The sequence below is a fragment of the Somniosus microcephalus genome, chromosome 27 (genome assembly GCF_052327205.1).
Source record: "Somniosus microcephalus isolate GS21.2 chromosome 27, FLI_Smic_1.0, whole genome shotgun sequence".
Lineage (NCBI taxonomy): Eukaryota > Metazoa > Chordata > Chondrichthyes > Squaliformes > Somniosidae > Somniosus > Somniosus microcephalus.
Window position 1 is genome coordinate 8,525,818 of NC_141013.1, and position 19,693 is coordinate 8,545,510.

The window sequence follows — 19,693 nt, forward strand, 5'->3', positions numbered from 1 at the left end:
TTTGTTTTACTCCTTGTTATTTCGTACTGTAATGCATACACATAATATTCTACACGTGGTGCTTAAATAAAGCCATTATAATATTTTAAAATGAGATTAATTGAGCCGTATCTGCAATTTTTCTTTCAGAAGGATGATATTAGATAACGTTTGTGTTTTTGTTTGTTCAGTACTGTGTTTGAGAGAAGTAATTGGTAGGGTAGCCCCTTGAAAATGTTCCTTTAGTAGAATGCCAACTGCCAGATATCACATCTCACATTGTCAGAAACTGATGAACAAAACCAGCTATTTTCTCCATGGAAGCAATTAAATTAAGAAACACACACACATCATTGGAATACAGGAGAAATATATTCCAATTGTTCAGTTGTATTATTTACAACCTCACATTTCCCCAATGTTTTCAGGAATTACATTCAGATACAACACAAATCGCATACAAACAAATGAAGGTCTTGGAATGTGCATATCCATTGGTATGTTTTAAAAGGTACTAATGGGAGACGTACATAAAGCAGCTTGCCATGGATTGTATCATTTTCATTCTTTTTATCTTTTTTTTCTCCTTCCTCTTCTCTCCCCTTTTCCCCTAAAGGTGCTGGCTTGAACTGGTCTAGGGTTCAATGGGTATCAGCCCTCCTCCTGTGCCTTCCACCAGTGCTATGTTTCATGTGAGAGATTTAAACAGTGAATGTCGACAGACTGTAGCGAGGGGGAGGGACACCTGAGCCCAATCCTGTCCTGTCCTGGTACCCAACATGCACACACCTTCTAGCAGGGTTCAATGATAATGATGAGGTGCGGGAACCCCTGGCTGACTTTTGCCCTCCCTAATGCAGGAGGCAATGTGGTCAATTATAGCACCCCAAATACCACCGTGACTGAAAAAGAAAGACTTGCATTTCTATAGCGCCTTTCACGACCACTGGACGTCTCAAAGCACTTTACAGCCAATGAAGTGGAGTCACTGTTGTAATGTAGGAAACGCAGCAGCCAATTTGCGCACAGCAAGCTCCCACAAACAGCAATGTGATAATGATCAGATCATCTGTTTTTGTTATGTTGGTTGAGGGATAAATATTGGCCACAGGACACCGGGGAGAACTCCCCTGCTCTTCTTCAAAATAGTGCCATGGGATCTTTAACGTCCGCCTGAGAGAGCAGACGGGGCCTCGGTTTAATGTCTTATCCGAAAGACGACACCTCCGACAGTGCAGCACTGTCATGAGACCGGCTAATGGCACAGACTGAGAATCGAACCTGGGAGACTCCTGATTAATGTGGCTCAGTTCCACGTGAGGCAATGCATGGATTAAATAAACAAATGTCCGCTTTAAGCCAATTTGAATTGAAGGCAATGACAATATGTAAACCAGACAATTTAACTTTGGGCGAATTCTAAAGAAACAACAAGAGTCTCTGCAGGGGGTTATCGATCTTCATTCTGTGACTATAGACAATAACTGAATTAAACATTCCATGATTGCTGCAACCTGATTTCGGACTCCAGAAGGTGTCTTAAATTTTTGTTCTTTGATTGAAAGACGGTTTGGTAAAATTGAGGACACCCTCTTGTGACTTGTTACCAGGCAGTCAATGAAAGCTCGAGTGATCGGATTTTTAATACATGAGTGAGGATGACCTACATCTTGTTGTGACCGAATTATTCAGGTCATCCATGCAAAAGGAATTTTAAAATGATCCACTGTATAATTTCCTGAAGCGTATTTACATTCACGTGTAAAGTATAAACTAAAATGTTTATTTTTTTTTTCCAGTGTGGCAATTACGAATAATATTGTTTTCCCCTGTGAAGTGTTTCACCGAGACAGAGGGTGTGTCAGTAATTCCTTCATTGTCATCTGATACTGCGATTTATTCCACTCCACCCAACCAGAGGGTTCAGGCAATGTGCATCTGGTTGTCATGAGGGAGAAATCTCTCATAGTGCAGCATAAATTACAACTTTAAAAGAAAACATTAATGAGCTCCCCAGATAAACACAATGCTATTGAGTAATACATAAAGCCCCAGGCTCAATTCCAGGTCTGTGCTGAATTAACTGGTCTCTGCTGGGGTGGCAGTAGGGGTAGTATAATTGCCTTCAACATCCCTGGGTTGGAGAAGATAGAATCAGGCCGAATTCATGTTCCTGATTATTATCCGGTGACCCATGCTGGAAGATGGCTGTGAATGCTCACTTGGGCAAGGCACTGTGGTGAAACTGGTGCCTGTAGCCCAGCAAGAGTCAGCCCCTTCAGGAAATGAGGGCCAAAAACTGGAGGGAGGGGGGAAATAAACCATGCGCTGTGTGCAGTAGATACCATTTAAACAGGACTATTTTCTCTCCACCTACATGTGGGGATCACTGTCTCACAATCTACAGCAGGAACCCGGTCCGATTCCAGCCCCTTTCTTAAGGCTAATTGCAGCATTTCTGCAGTTGCCCCATCTGAGACTGCTCGTGGGACTTCCCTTCTTTATATAGCTAAGATATTCACCGAGCATTGCACTTAAGCGTTGTGCTATCGGGGAACATTTGCCTTCAGATATTTACCAGCTAGTTCAGAAGGATGATCCTATATTTTCTGGGGAGATCATATGTTCTCTAAGATTACTCACAATGGGTGTTGTCTGGCGCAGCCCTTTGTATAAATAAAACTTATTTCCCTTCTCAGAACAGTCATTTTTAAGTAATGTAAATCTGTATCACTGTTTGTTGCCATGCAATGAAGTTTATTGTTTTCATTAACACTAATGGGAGTCAGATTACAGACTTGCATTTATAATGTGTTTTCAATTAATATTGAAATGTTTGCTTGATGGTGGGTGTTATTCCCCATTGTACACTTCAGCAATTGGTAGGGATTGAGAACTATACCTATATCTCCCACAGGGCAGGTGCAGACAGCTCAGAGCCGTCATGTGATGGCTGCCATGGGAACAAGCAGGCTGAACCATCAGGTGCAGAGCTAACAACTGTCATGCACTGAGCATGACAGGCACCCGCTGAGCGTCAGTCGTGCTGCCATGCAATGGCACTGAGCTACAGGTTCCTGCCCAAAACTGTGGCTTGTCCCTGTCCCAATTTCCATCTGATCCAGTTCGGGCTACCTCTCCCACCTGCTCCATCTACCTCTCCCATACAACCCCACCTCTGAATCTGTCTGTCATGAGTGTCAGTGACAGGAATAAGAGGTGAGTTATCATTTTTATGTTAAAAGATCCTGGATGTACAGGAGTTAAAGTATCAGGAATATGGAAAGAACATAAGAATTAAGAGTAGGCCATTTGGCCCCTCGAGCCTGCTCCACCATTCAATAAGATCATGGCTCATCTGGTCTTGGCCTCAGCTCCACTTTCCTGCCCACTCCCCATAACCCTTGACTCCCTTATCGTTCAAAAATCTGTCCATCTTCACCTTAAATATATTCAATGACCCATCCTCCACAGCTCTCTGGGGAAGAGAGAATTCCAAAGATTCACAACCCTCAGAGAAGAAATTCCTCCTCATCTCAGTTTTAAATGGAAAGAGTTTCATTGTTGTATTTTTTTTCCTGGTGCATTTACCATTGCTGGATTTGCACAGAGGAAGGGTATACAGCTTTATTTGGTGACACAGCTTAATCACTTTACTTCTTACATCTGCGCTTACAAACGTTCGACGTAATACTAAACAAAAAACTTAAAATGGCTCCTCTGATGGCTTGGCAAGCTTGCCCCGTTGGTAGTTGAGTCACCAGGTGAGAAGGTTCCAGATTTTATTCCTGCTCTTTGTGGAGTTAGCTGATTTAATCTGGGGCAGGGGTCATACAATTACCCCCATCACCCTCGATTAGGGAGGGCAAAAGAAAAATCAGGGTCCCTGCTTTTGTATGTTTTTCTTCTTGAGATGCGGGTGACATTGGTAAGGCAGCATTTATCGCCCATCCCTGATTGCCCTGAAGGTAGTTAAAAGTCAGCAATGACCATGTAGTGTGGGACTGGAGTCACATGGCGGTGAGACTATGTAGTTGGGGCCGGGGTGGGTGGGGGTGGAGAAACAGGTTCAATTTACATTTTCTAGTGCTAGCCCATACATTATTGGGCTTATTCATGGTAGAAGTTGAACTCAAAACCTCTGGATTAATAGTCCAGTACTATAACCACTAGATAACTGTCCCCTGATATGGTATGCAGTTCCCTCGTTGGAAAGGGGGCATGTGTGGATGTCAGGCGTGGATAGGATTGGGCTTGACCTGATCATTGTTTGTTACCTTGTAATAAATGTTATTAACGCTGCCCTGGCTGAAATTGGCCAACTCAGCAAAGAGCGTGGATTAAATCCTGACCCTTTCTTGCTTAGTGGCTCTGCCACCAGTTGGATAAACTAGCTGAACCATCAGAGGAACCATTTTTAAATGTTGTTTTGTATTACATAAGACATAAGAATTAGGAGCAGGTGTAGGCCATATAGCCCCTCGATCCTGCTGATCTTCCACCTCAACTCCACTTTCCCGCCCGATCTCCATATCCCTTGATTCCCCTAGAGTCCAAAAATTTATCTCTCTCAGCCTTGAATATACTCAACAACTCAGCATCCACAGCCCTTTTGGGTAGAGAATTCCAAAGATGGACAACCCTCTGAGTGAAGAAATTGCTCCTCATCTCAGTCTTAAATGGCCTATCCCTTATCCTGAGTCTAAGCCCCCTAGTTCTAGACTCTCCAGCCAGAGGAACAACCTGTCAGCATCTACCCTGTCAATCCCCCTCAGAATCTTATATGTTTCAATGAGATCACCTCTCATTCTTCTAAACTCCAGAGAGTATAGGCCCAAACTACTCAATCTCTCCTCATAGGACAACCCTCTCATTATATTCGCTAGAGTTTAGAAGAATGAGAGGGGATCTCATTGAAACTTATAAAATTCTAAGAGGACTAAACAGACTAGATGCAGGAAGGATGTTCCCAATGGCGGGGGAGTCCAGAACCAGGGGTCACAGTCTAAGGATAAGGGGTAAGCCATTTAGGACTGAGATGAGGAGGAATTTCTTCACCCAGAGAGTGGTGAACCTGTGGAATTCTCTACCACAGAAGGCAGTTGAGGCCAATTCATTAAATATATTCAAGAAGGCATTAGATATATTTCTTAAGGCTAAAGGGATCAAGGGATATGGGAAGAAAGCAGGGACAGGGTACTGAATTTGGATGATCAGCCATGATCTCATTAAATGGCGGAACAGGCTCGAGGGGCCGAATGGCCTACTCCTGCTACTATCTTCTATCCTATTACGTTTAATGTTTCTAAGGACAGAGATGAGCAAGTCTGCTAACTCTCACTGTCAAGGTTCAGACACGAATATTGATCTCTTGGGTGAGGTATCATACGGGAGTGCAGCAGAGTGGGGCTGTACCATGGCATGGAGTCTACAGCTTCAGGATAAGTGGGGAAGGGAGAACACTGGGGAGCCAAAAATGTTTTAAATGGATCCCGATGGCTCAGTGGATAAACCCATTGCATGGTAAGTAAGGTTTGTGACACATGCAGACCAGGAAGGTTCCTCCTCAATATATGCTGAGTTAACTGATCTCACCTCAAGGGATGGAACCCATTTCATTGGGATAGAAAAATCCTCTGGGGTTCTTGCTTTCGATCTGGTGACTGCACGAGTGAGGTGGGGACGAGGCTGGGCTGTGATGTCCCCATGTGCAAATGGATTTCCAACACTCAAGGTCTGTACACACACACAAAGAATGGACACTTGAGTGATGTACTAAAGGGCTGTGCACATGTTTAGCCATTCCCTCCTGTCCTAATGCCTCTGTGTCAATTTTTTGTGTCTGTGTCTGATAACGCTCCTGTGAAGCGCCTTGAGATGTTTTGCTATGTTAAAGGTGGCATATAAATGCAAGTTGTTGTTGTTAGTCATTCCGTAAAAGTGAAGTTTTCTTCACGACTGAGTTGGGCCAAATGCTTTACAATTCACAAGTAACACGATTTTGAATTTGTTGAGATGTTGAATCACCAAAATTCTTCATAATTTTCAAAGAAATATTGGAATTTTGATACAAGTTACACAAGGTTCAGGCTTTTTAAATTTTTCACCTTTAATCTGTCTTTTTTTATCTTCTTCGTCTGTTGAGATCGTTCAGATGCTGTGATTTACTATTTGAAATAAAAGATAAATGTATGTTGAAATTCTGATAACATCTCATGCAGGCCAACTGCTTGCGTATCGCATTTTATGTCAAGAGAAACATTTTGGAGCCAATGACACAGAGTCCCTTCTTGCACTTTATAATCAGCACTGAAGCTTTGGGGTCCTGCCTCACAGCGCCAGGGACCCGGGTTCAAATCTGGCCTCGGGCGACTGTCTGTGTGGAGTTTGCACATTCTCCCTGTGTCTGCGTGGGTTTCCTCCGGGTGCTCCGGTTTCCTCCCACAGTCCAAAGATGTGCGGGTTAGGTTGATTTGGCTATGATAAATTGACCCTTAGTGTTAGGGGATTAAATACGTGGGGTTACGGGGATAGGGTGGGATATGTGTCGGTGCAGGCTCGATGGGCCGAAATGGCCTCTATCTGCACTGTGGGGATTCTGTGTGATTACCCACCCCCTGCTCAGATTAAATGTAACCTCTGTTGGCAGGCGAGATAGGACTTGGGGATCTCGCTGCATGTGTAATTCAGGCAGGTGTGGTCTTGACTCAGCTACTAGGAGCGGAGGCTGCAGTCAGGTGGACTAAAGGCAGAGGGAAAAGCTGGGTGTTTGTGAAGTCTCTCTGGGCCCCCAAGCATTTGTGGCACAGGAGCCACGGTTTTGACGTGAAGCAGAATGGCCTTATGGCTGGTGGTGCTGCTGGTTTCCCCAGTGCCACGTGACTGCTGATCACTAGTGCGGCAGGAGCACAAGATGGGACTGGCTGGCTCCTCACGAAGGGGAGATGGAAACAGCAAAACACCACCTCCTGTTGCAAAAAACAGTTCCCAGCTAGAGGCAGATCCTGCACGCTCCTTGCCAAGCACAGCTTCTGTCTGGGTACCAGGCACAAACAGAGAAGCAAGGGAAAGGCTCCAAAATGCAGAAAATAAAATGTCAAAATAAAAACATTTTCGGGGGAGTATGCTATAGACACCCATAGAAAATAAACCTTATGCAGTCAATGTTTGCATTCTTCTTCAGTTTATATGTGCACTTTTCACCGTCCAATACAAGTTAATAATGACGTAAGAAAACTACTAGGCACTTGGTCTAAGCGTTAAACAAAGCTTTAATCAACTGTTTTACAACATGGAGGTCTAGTTATGTCCTTCACTAGTTCCTGTTAAGAATGTCCTGCGCAAGCTGGGCCCGTGCCCGAGTATTTATACTCTCCCTGGACAGCGCCACCCGCAGGCCGCTCAGTATTATTTCATAAGTCTTTCATGAATGACTGATTCATGTGAAATAACAAGCCCTTGTCCCACTACACTTAGGTTTATATTTTTGAGCTATGACATACGAAAATAAGTAATTACACTATCAGCTTTTTTGAGATTGTATCAACTTTTTTGAAGGTTTTGCTAATTTTCTAGATTGGCATTTCTGTAAATTTCCCGTTCAGCAGTTTAACCTATGCCTCCCTTCTCTAGTACCTTGGCATTCCTTGAAGTGGTGCTCGGATTAACCCTTTCCAAATCAGTAACATCTTGTAGATCTGGCTGTATTGACATTTCTCAATCAGACCAGTGGGGATCTCCTGTGGTGTTGCTCACAAAATGAGGTCAAAGCAAATTTCCCTCAGATTGTAGGTACTAGAGATCTGCAGCTTGTGGTCGAAGTTTGAAGCTAATAGTGATGTCCAAACCAGGAGTGTGTGACACACAGAACAAGTTTAATATATCACAGATGAGTGAGATTTGTTGACAAGCCTGCTTATATTCAGCAATCTTTTCTAAACTAACCCATAATCCAACCGAAAACCAAACAAAAGTGCCCCCTCCCATTTAAAGGGGCACAACTAATAAAGACCTTAACCACAAATACCAAAGGAAACTTATAAAACTTGAATAATAATATCACTATTGACGATGATGCACTGAATTTAACCACAAAACCAAAGAAAACTTATACATCTTAAAGAATAATGTTATTACTATCATCCTACATAACAACAGTAACTACACTTCAAAAAGTACTTCATTGGCTGTAAAGCGCTTTGAAAAAAGATTTGCATTTATATAGCGCCTTTCACGACCTCAGGATGTCCCAAAGCGTTTTACAGCCATTGAAGTACTTTTGAAGCATAGTCACTGTTGTAATGTAGGAAATGCAACAGCCAATTGCACACAGCAAGCTCCAAAAAACAGCAATGTGATAATGACCAGATAATCTCTTTTAGTGATGTTGATTGAGGGATAAATATTGGCAAGAGCACCAGGGATAACTCTCCTGCTCTTCTTCAAAACAGTGCCATGGTATCTTTTACATCCACCTGAGAGCAGACAGGGCCTCAGTTTAACATCTCATCTGAAAGACAGCAGCTCTAACATTCAGAACTGCACTGGAGTGCCAGCCTAGATTTGTGTGCTCAAGTCTCTGGAGTGGGATTTGAACCCACAACCTTCTGACTCACAGGCAAGAGTGCTACCCACTGAGCCACTTTGTACTCATGAGGTCGTAAAAGTCCCTATATAAATCCCAAGTCTGTCTGTCTTGTTTTTCATCCAACGGTGCACTTCAGTCCCATTCAGTAATGGCTGTGTTTATTTGCAACACCAGATCTCTGATTGGTCACCTTGAAGGCAACATCTGATTACTGGTTGGTCCCTTTGGAGGACAAGACACACCCAGCAGTTTTTCTGGAGTGTGTAATTAGATCCTGCCTGCCTGCCTGAGTAATCAATTAGTCACAAGGATTGGGGAAGAGTGACCAAGAAAGAGTAACCCAGCAGTTTTTCTGGAATGTGTAATTAGATCCTGCCTGCCTAAGTAATCAATTAGTTTGCAAAGTGTAATTGGAGCCAGTCTGACTGCCTTGCTCCAGACAGAACAGAGCTCATATAGAATTAAAATTGGCAGGGTTTAAAATAGGTTGCGTTTATTTCCAACACCAGTTCTCTGATTGGTCACCTTGAAGGCAACACCTGATTACTGGTTGGTCCCTTTGGAGGACAAGTCACAACCAGCAGTTTTTCTGGAATTTGTAATTAGATCCTGCCTGCCAGAGTAATCAATTAGTCAGAAGGCATAGGGGTAGAGTGACTAAGAAATAGTGACCCAGCAGTTTTTTCTGGAATGTGTAATTAGATCCTGCCTGCATGAGTAATCAATTAGTTTGCAAAGTGTAATTTGAGCCATTCTGACTGCCTTGCTCCAGACATAAGAGCTTACATAGAATTACATAATAAAATAGGTAGTGTTTATTTTCGACCAGATCTCTGATTGGTCACCTTGAAGGCAACACCTGATTTCTGATTGGTCCCTTTTGAGGTGAAGACACATCCAGCAGTTTTTCTGGAATGTGTAATTAGATCCTGCCTGCCTGAGTAATCAATTAGTCACAAGGCAGTGGGGATGGCGGAGTGACCATGAAAGAGTGACCCAGCAGTTTTTCTGGACAGTGTAATTAGATTTTGCCTGCCTGAGTAATCAATTAGTTCCAAGGCATGGGCATGGGGATGGGGGAGTGACCAAGAAGGCGTGATCCAGCAGTTTTTTAAAATTTAAAATTTGAACATTTTACAGTAAATCACATTTACAGAGCTCAAGTCTCAGCTCTTTGTACACAGTCACAAGCCCTCATGCCTACAAGGCAGGGGTCCCAGTCTCTACAAGCTTCTTGGTTGTCTTCACTTGTTCATCCGGATAGTGGGTCTCCAGGAATTCACACAGATGAGGGTTGGCGCTCCCAGTGGAGGGTTTGTGCAGATCCGGCAGACTCTGGTTGACACTCTTCTCCATCTGCAGGGCTGTCTGCATCGCCGAGCAGAGATCCAGCAGTTTTTCTGGACTGTGTCATTAGATCCTACTTAAAATGCTGGAAATACTCAGCAGGCCAGGCAGCATCCGTGGAGAGAGAAACAGAGTTAACATTTCAGGTCTGGGACCCTTCATCAGAACAGACAGACTAGATGCAGGAAGGATGTTCCCAATGGTCGGGGAGTCCAGAACCAGGGGTCACAGTCCAAGGATAAGGGGTAGGCCATTTAGGACAGAAACAGGAGGAATTTCTTCACCCAGAGAGTGGTGAACCTTTGGAATTCTCTACCACAGAAGGCAGTAGAGGCCAATTCATTAAATATATTCAAGAAGGTGTTGGATATATTTCTTAAGGCTAAAGGGATCAAGGGGTATGGGGAGAAAGCAGGGACCGGGTACTGAAGGGTTTTGACCCGAAACATTGACTCTAATTTCTCTCCATGGATGTTGCCTGGCCTGCTGAGTTTTTCCAGCATTTTCTGTTGTTAGACCGGGTACTGAATTTGGATGATCAGCCATGATCGCATTGAATGGCGGAACAGGCTCGAGGGGCCAAATGGCCTACTCCTCCTATCTTTTCTGTTTCTCTCTCCACGGATGCTGCCTGGCCTGCTGAGTATCTCCAGCATTTTCTGTTGTTATTTCAGATTCAATTCAATTCAATTCAATTCAATTTTATTTGTCATATATGCAGCAACCGTGTGTACTGCACAATGAAATGTTGATTTTTACGAGTCCTCCCAACATTGGAATAAATATGGCATAGCAATGATAAAAATACTAATAGAAATACACAGAATCACACACAATCCCCACAGTGCAGATAGAGGCCATTTCGGCCCATCGAGCCTGCACCGACACATATCCCACCCTATCCCCGTTACCCCACGTATTTAATCCCCTAACACTAAGGGTCAATTTATCATAGCCAAATCAACCTAACCCGCACATCTTTGGACTGTGGGAGGAAACCCACGCAGACACGGAGAATGTGCAAACTCCACACAGACAGTCGCCCAAGGCCAGATTTGAACCCGGGTCCCTGGCGCTGTGAGGTAACAGTGCTAACCACTGTATACACAGTGTAAACACAGTACTGTAAATAGAGTAATAATAAATAAAACAACAGTAATAAATTATTCGTTCATGAGTCTTATGGCCTGGGGGTAGAAGCTGTTTCGAAACCTGCTGGTACGAGAGTATGCTTCGGTATCTCTTACCGGATGGGAGCAGGGCGAAGAGGTTGTGGCTGGGTTGGCTCGCGTCTTTGATGATTCTCAGGGCCTTCCCCCGGCACCTCTCGGGATAGACATCCTGCACAGCATCCAGATTTCCAGCATCCGCAGTATTTTGCTATTATATTAGCTCCTGCCTGAGTAATCAATTAGACACAAGGTAATGGGGGGCGGGGCCGAGAGAGAAAAAAAAAGGCGGGAAGATTCAAATCCCGGGCCGGTGACGTCAGCGCCGCTCTGCCCGCCCCACGTGACCCGGGGCCGGCGCCGCCCATGCGCGGAGAAGCGCGAGAAGATGGCGGACAGCGCGGAACTGAAGGTAAATGGCAGGCCGAGTGAGGGCTGACAGGATAGGACCCGAGCGGACAGGGGATGGTGTTTGGGGTGGATGAGAGAAAACAGGCCGCCCTCACACAGAGAAGCCGGAGCTGGCGGTTCGCGTGTGTGTAGAGGAAGAAAAACAAAAGGGCGCGCAACTTTGATTTTAATGCGGCTGGCTGTTGACAACTTGTAGTTTTCTCTCTCTGTCGCTCTCTCACCACCTCTCGTCGTCGTCGTGTGTGTGTTTGTGTGAAGTTAAAATAATAAACAGTGCCAGAGGCCGGGAGATGAATGCCGGCCGAGAGGAGGAGGAGGGTGCTGAGAGGGGGCTTTGGCTCCCGCCTTTGCAGCCTGAATTATTAAAAATATAAATATATATAATTTCCCCATAAAAGACAATCGCCAGGCCTTTTGTATAGAGAATTAAGCGGCGATTCCCCCCCGCTCCCCTAACGGTATCCCGGTCTTTGACCCTGGGCAGCGCCACACTGACTCCGCCGCCGCTGGGGCCAGCTCAAGACAGAAGGATGATGGCGATTTGTGCGCTTTGCTTTTGTACCCTGCCATTGTTTCTCTTTAACTTGCGATCACTTTTGATTTTTCCCCTCTCTTTTCTCTCTCTCTCTCTCTCTCATTAAAAATCACATCCACGTTACAATAGCAAAGTGCACCCTTTAGGAAATCTGCAGCTTTAAGAGTCATTTAAAAAAAAAAAGTTGCAGCCAAATTTTTCTCTTGCCCCTATTTCTTCTTTTCGCGCGACCATCCTGTTAACACGTTGGGGGTCTCTCTTTCCCCCCTGAATGCATTGATGTCGGCCTTTGCTTTTGCAAAATAGATGTTGCTGGCAAGCCTTTGATTTTTGCAAATTAAAAAAAAACATTGTTGCTGTTCTTGAAACTGCGTGTTGCAGTTTACTCTCCAGATCGCATTTTTTTGTTTGTGCTTCTGTTTCATAGTTTTCTGTTTTTTTTTGATGAGTGGTTAAAAGCCCGAGTGTTTTTAATATGCTGCAAGCTGTTTAATACTCAGCAGAATCAACATTTCGAATAGGATATACTGTATTGAGTTAAACGGGACGGCGTACTTGTATTTGTGTGCTTTGACAAGTAGTGATGGAAGGTTTAATATAATCTGCCGAATTACGTCGAGATTCGTAATTGCACTCATGAGATTCTTGTTCTTCGGTGTTGTGTACTTTCTTGAACTGTGGTTTTAAGAACCAGGCGAAATATTGCTACTGTTATATACGACACTGCTATTTATATCGCTGGTACTTAGGGAAAAATGCGGCTTGATGTTAGATACACACTAGAATCGATGCAATCCATAACATAACCATTTTGATGGTTTAAGTGAAATGTGTGTATATCAAAGTAATGCCATTAGTTGACTTAGTTTCTTGAGCCTGTCAGTTGAGTGAATTTGTACTGTAGCGAGTGAATCATTGTAATGCTTTTGGGGCCAATTTTTTGGTGTATGTACAAGTAAATGGGTCATATACTATTTTGGGCTATCTGGCAAGATTTTCAATGAGAATGATGGAAAGTGAGCAAAGATTGAGGTCAAGAATCTCATTTTAAGAGATTCTGCTGTGCATCTGCAGGGACAGGAGGTAAAAGGAGAATCAGTATGGCTTGTATTGGGTTTTGTGATGCAGTGGATTAGCATGGTATCCATTCATCTCTGATGCCAGGTTGTAAATTCACATTAAAGCAATGGTTTGAGACTTCCAGCTGTAAGCATCGTATGCAAAGTGAGTTTGGATGGCCTCAAATGCGATATTATTGAACGGGGGATTCATTACAGAACGCAAACACAACTTGGTACTGAAGTTGATGCTGTTCCTGAAACTGGACTTGATGCGATAAAGAAGATTGTTGTTAGAGAAGGACCTTTACTTTGCATCTGGTCCTTGTTTCTAACCTAATATTTGATGCAGGCTACCAAAAATTGGAAAACAAAATAATTTCTTCAATACATATTGATTGTCAAATATGGAAAAAAAATACAAGTATTGAATAATTTCTATTCCTAGTCTTATACCAACAAACTGTCTCACTACCTTTAAAGTCAAAATTGTGTTCATTCTTATAAGCATGAGACAAATATATTTTAATTCTTTGTATATGGATTTAAACAAAATGTCTGTATTTTAATAGTAATTTTGTGATTTGTAACATCTAATTTCTTCAGTCACAAAACAGAAAATACTGGAAATGCAGGTGGAGAAAGTTAGGTTAATATTTTTGTGTACATCTTTAATCATACTTTCCATAACAATAGGTACTGCCTTACAGTAGTAGCATTGCGAAAGGAAATGTCTGCTGACGCGATACAATATAAACCTATCGTAAAATGCTCTTTCTAGTACAGATTGAGTTTTTGCAGTGGAGGTAAATTCCAGGGATGTCCACTTTGTGTATCTGTACTGCTAAATTTGTAGGAACTGCAAATTTGGCTGCACAAATACACAAAGTACATAAACTGCATTGTCCTGATGTTGATCTTCACTGAAAGCTTCCTTATCTTCAATGTTGAAAAATGGTTTCTTTGGTACTTCCTACCTGTATCTGGGGGGGGGGAATCTTGTAATTATAGTTATTGGATATTTATTTAATGCTAATGCTTAATGCTTTTGTTTGACTGATTAATGTAATAAGTGAGAATTCGTCTCAATAGGTCTGCTTTTGTTCTGAAGCTGGCAGTTGAGGCAGTGCAAACCTACCTGTTGGGAACCAGGCAGATTACTTGTTTCCACAATATATCTGCATAAAATGTAACTTGTCAAGTCATGTGGCTAGATCAACAGCTATTCTACTATTCGTTTAGTGGTGAGCGGGCACCAAATTATCCCTCAAAAATGACCTTTTGGCTCCCATTTACCACAATTAGTGGTGTTTGAATACAAAATCATTCCCAACTCTTAATGCTGAGTTCCTGGCGGCTTTTCAAGTGTTTTAAATGGGGCTCTACGTGATTTTGATAGGAGCTGTAAAAAACGGGGAGCAAAACTTAAAAAATATCACGCATGTGTACTTTCTGGAATGCACTGCCTGAAAGGGTGGTGGAGGTAGACTCAATTGTGGCTTTCAAAAGGGAATTGGATAAGTACTTGAAGGAAAAACAAATTGCAGGAAAAGGGTGGGGGAGTGGGATAAGCTGAAGTGCTCTTGCAGAGAGCCGGCATGGGCTCAACCGGCTGAATGGCCTCCTTCTGTGCTGTAACCATTGTATGAATTTGCTCTGTGATTTTTTTTTTTCTTGCCACATTGACTGAGAATGCTCCTTTTGAAGAGCAGAAGCGATGTTGGGGCTGGCTTGAAGGGTTGCGAGATGGGCAGCGGCAATGTTTGTTTTTCGGTTCTGCTTTTCTCCTACTTGTTTGAATTAACTCCATCTAACTAATATGATCGATTCACAGAAATTGGAGGCTCAAAATGCTCAGAGCTGCACTCGGAAAATGATGTCGAGAATAAAATTGATATGACAAATAGTATTGTCAGGGTTTATAGTGAGGTTTGAAGTGTGCCATATAGTCCAGCTGACAGCTAAAGATGTTGAAACAAAACACAAAATGCTGGCAACACACAGGTCAGTCAGCATCTATGGAGAGAGCAGACAGTTGACATTTTGGTTTTGTGCTGTTCAGAATTGGAAAAATAAGAGAACAAGCATATTCATCGTCAGAAAAAGGAGGAGGAGAGGGGAAAAACAAACAAAATCAGAGGGGAAGTATTATGTAGAATGACATATTTACAGCACAGAAACAGGCTATTTGGCTCAACTGGTCCATGCCGATGTTTATGCTCCGTCTGAGCCTCCTCCCACCCTCCTTCATCTCACCCTATCAGCATGACCTTCTATTCCTTCCTCCCTCATTTGCTTATCTAGCTTCCCCTTAAATGCATCTATGCTATTCGCCTTAACTACTCCATGTGGTAGCGAGTTCCACATTCTCACCACTCTTGGTAAATAAGTTACTCCTGAATTCCTTATTGGATTTATTAGTGACTATCTTATATTTATGGCCCCTAGTTTTGGACTCCCACCCCACCCCCCCCACAAGTAGAAACATCTTCTCTATGTCTACCCCATCAAACCCTTCATAATTTTGAAGACCTCGATTAGATCACCCCTCAGCCTTCTCTTTTCTAGAAAAAACAGCCCCAAAAAGGGTCTTGTGGGTGGGAAAAAATGGCCAAAGAATATCAGTGTACTCTTATTGTTGGATGACTTGAGATCATTGCAATGAAGTAGTGGAAGAAAATATTGGACATTAAAAAGACACCTGACTAGCTAAGGTAATGGGAGGCTTAAGGTAAGGGAAAATAATTGGTAGATAACTAGGGGATTGGGTTTGAAATTAAAGCTGATGATTCTGACATTGAGTTGCTGGATAGGCCAGCATTTTTCACAGATATACAATGTCAAAAGTGACATGATCAGAGCTTTCACTTGTGGTTTCCTATACTTTGTTCCTAATCTTCATTTGATTTGTTTGGGGGAGAAGATAGCAAACAGAGGTAAGCAGCCTCTCTCTTCCCACCCCCCCCCCCCCCCCAATCTCGCTATAAGGAGATGGAAAATCATATGTCTATGCCCCTGTGCAGGAGTAATTTGCCAGCCTGTTTTACATGGATGTCCTTGCACTGTTAGATAGATAGAATTTACAGCTTTTAGTTGGGAGGAAAGAGTAGAAATAAAGCGCTGGTGCCTCGCATTTATGAAATGGCTTTTTCTGCACATAGTTAAGGATTTATTGGCTTCATCTACTGAGATGTTCCAGCATTGTGCCAGAGGTACCCATTCTCAGGAATGCAGTTTATGTGCTCACAGTGCTGACCTCTGATCCCGTGTCTTATGGTTCAGTGATTGGCAAGAGCTTACAAATGAAAAGTGGAGGTCTGCCCTGAGTAAAGCAAACGTTTGTTGTGGAAACTAACCACTGCTGTACAAACTCGTTTGATCACTTTAGCTACAAAGATTCAGAAAAGCCTTTTTAAAAAAAAACTTAGTCTGAACTCCTTGCATTTATTCCCTCCTCTCTTGAAGGCAAAGACAAATGTTGGGGTATGATTCCCCAAGTGCCAGCAGCCCTGCATTCCTCACCCAAGTGGCTGCTCCTTCATGTGAGAGTCTGAGCAGTGAGTGCCAGAAAGCTATTTGATTGCTGAAGAGTCTCACAGCCAAGCCTGATCCTGTTCTTTGCACATTGCCCAGCAGGAGTTACTGGGTAGTGATTAGGAACAGGAGCCATGCTTGCCTATTCTTTATGCTGACACCAGTTGTGCCCACAACTGCCCGAGTCAGATCAGCTACTCGCACAGACCCAGGACCCTCATGGCCTGTCTGGTCATGTTGGACAAGAACTTTGCTTTCAAACTTGTGCTAAGTAGGGGAAGGATAGCTGCTTTGGGGCACAGTAGCTTTATTAGCTGGGTCAACTTGGTCAGTAAAATTGTTAATGTGAGTAGCATAGTTGTCATGAGGCTCATTAAATATATCGAGCACAACATGCTATGGTCAACAAAGTGCATAGCCTGCTATGTTTTAATATTGGTGCATTATGCTGTTGGAACTAGAGGGGGCAAAGGTTATGCTGACACTAATTTTTTTTTTGTTTCACTCACTGGTAATAGTCACAACAAATGATTTTGTTTTGTATATTTTTAGAAAATTATTCAGTTGCCTTAATTGGCATAGAAATTGTTCTGAAATGTTATCCATCCGATAAAATGTAGAACATTTTACTGCAAGAGAACAACGATTTCAGCATGTATATAAACCTTCCATTTGTATCATGGGCCTTGCACCAGTTCACACCAGTTTTAATGTATGCAGAATGCTGTATCATTCATGATATATGCTAACGCTACATTTAAAGATAAGTTAAACTATGATTTTAAAGAAAAAAAATGTGGGATGTAAGCGTACAATGAATGGTTATTGAAGTAGCGCGGTGAGAGTAAGCGACCCAAGAGTAATAGGTGTGTCACTGTCAATGCCCAGATAATGCAGTGAAGTAATTAAAGTTAATGGAATGCTGGTGCATATATCCAGAAAAGTAGAATACAGTCTACAGAAGTTGGGCTAAGGCTTTGCAATACACTGATCAGACCACACTTAGAATACCATCTTCAATTTAGGTCAGCACACCACAAGCAAAATATTAGAAAATGGTACCGGAAATAGAAATGAGACTGATCCCAAGTGTCAAGGAGATGAGCTGCAAGTAAAGATTAGAGAAGCTTAAGAAGTCTAGAAAGTAGGTCCATGCCTTTTTCTTTTCTCTCATCTATCATTGCAGGTTAAACAAATTAGTTTCATGCTAATGAAGGTGGAGTTTACTTGTACTTCTCAGCAGAGGTGAAACTGAGCAATATGGGTAAGCATAGCCTCTATTAATGCAAAACTGATCATCTGTCGGCCTGTAAAGATAGCAGAAGAGGAATGTATAAGGGAAACAAAACTAGCATTTCGCACAATACAAATAACAAGAAAGCTGCAAAAACTGCAAATCTGAAGCAAAAGTGAGAATGCTGGAAGTACACAGCGTGTCAGTCAGCATCTGTAAACCGAACCAGTGCTAACGTTTGGGTCTAAAACACCTGGAGCTGACTTGTGTATTGCGGAGTTCCAGCATTTTCTGTTGGGTGGTAATGCCCACTCATTGCACTTCACCAAAATTTTGGTGGCAACCCTAAATTGTTTGACCTGTCTTTATATCACCTAAGCAGCAGACAAACTTTGAAGTTTTGAGGATTTTTATTTTCACTGTACAAAGAAATAAAATTATTGGGGTGGTGGGGGGAGATTGGTTATGACACTGACCTATCTGCTTGCAGTGTAGATGTTGCTGGAAGCCAGCAGTATGGTTATGTAATATAATTCCAATCAGTGGAATAAGAGGCTATTTTAGTCACCAAGCTGTCAGGGTTTTTGAATTTCCTATCGATCAATTCTCTCTTCCTTTGGGTTTAAAATTAAGGTTTGCTGCAAATGAAATCTGTTAAGTTCCCTTTTTCAAGAATCCAGACTAACATTTGCTTAAGTGAGTTAGAAAATATTCACACTTGTGCAGCTTGCAGCTTTCTAACTTGAATCCTTTGTTTACTGTAAATTAATTTGGAGAATTCAATATTTTTCCACTTTGCCTGCTATGCAAATTTATTTGAAGAACCATTTTTATTTCGAGTCTGTTGTATTTTGGTTTCCTCCTCACCCTTTGTAGAGTTATAGATGCCAATACTGAATGTAGTAATTAAAGTGCTTTCACTAATGCCCTCTTTATATTGTAGAACAGCTCCTACTTGAATTGTTCTGTATTATGCTAGGGACATCAGGAGTGTGCAATCAACCTGATGTACATTGTATATGCAGAGTTATAATTACAATTTTAATTTCTGGCTGTGAATCTTCCCTCGTGTCTGGATTAGGTCTGTATGGGCAGATTGCCTGTCTGTAGCCAGAAAATATGCTGGCCAAAACCGGCTGGCTGTTTATTTTTATCAGCTCTGTATCTTGGACTCTGGGGAAAATCACCTACTGAGGTGGTTGATTCTCTAGTTGCATTGCTTAATTTATATTACATTTCTGCTGGAGAAGTTGGGGTTGCTATTAGTGACAGCACTGTAATATAAAGGGGCCACAAGTAAGTCTGTTCTTACAAGGCGGGGTAAACATCACAAGTTATGTACTGCTTTAATTTTGTCAGTTTCCTGAATGTGGAACATTCAGTGTTCATTATATTAAGTAAACCGTACATGGAACATTAACTTTCAATGCCTGTGGTCAGTGATTTGAAAATATCAATCTTAATCTCTCTACAGGTGTATATGGCCCTTGTCACTGGTACTTTCAGGTTCCAAAAATATTGTTCCAGTGAGCTAAATTTTATCTTGCAACCCTTTCAAAAGTTAATATAGCTAACAATGTGTAGCCAGTTGCATGTGCACCTGGTAACGCATCCTGCCTTTCTGTTTGTCTTGGTAACTGGAATGTCACATTATTGGGACCGTTCTCGAGGGTCGTCTTTCTATTCAATTTTCCACACTCAATGCATTAAATACCATTTTCTAGTCACTATCCTGAGAGCTGAGTTAATCCATATTCCTTTTTGAATAATTATGTCCCTTTTTCAGCACACTTATCTTCCCACAACTCTCTGGTGTCAGCAAACTTATAAACACTGCTG

At 42.4% G+C, this 19,693-nt stretch overlaps 1 protein-coding gene across 2 annotated transcripts in view; it reads left to right on the plus strand.

Annotated features, from left to right (window-relative positions):
- The first annotated feature begins 11,424 nt into the window (after positions 1–11,424).
- The window catches only part of pias1b (protein inhibitor of activated STAT, 1b), a 153,699-nt gene continuing 145,430 nt past the window's right edge, over positions 11,425–19,693 (plus strand). The window contains exon 1 of one of the 2 annotated variants that reach the window (XM_085968468.1): positions 11,425–11,494. In XM_085968468.1, coding sequence (XP_085824594.1) covers positions 11,471–11,494 — 24 coding nt within the window. In that variant the 5' untranslated portion in view covers positions 11,425–11,470. The remainder of the gene's footprint in view (positions 11,495–19,693) is intronic. The other variant, XM_085968469.1, reaches the window with a different exon arrangement.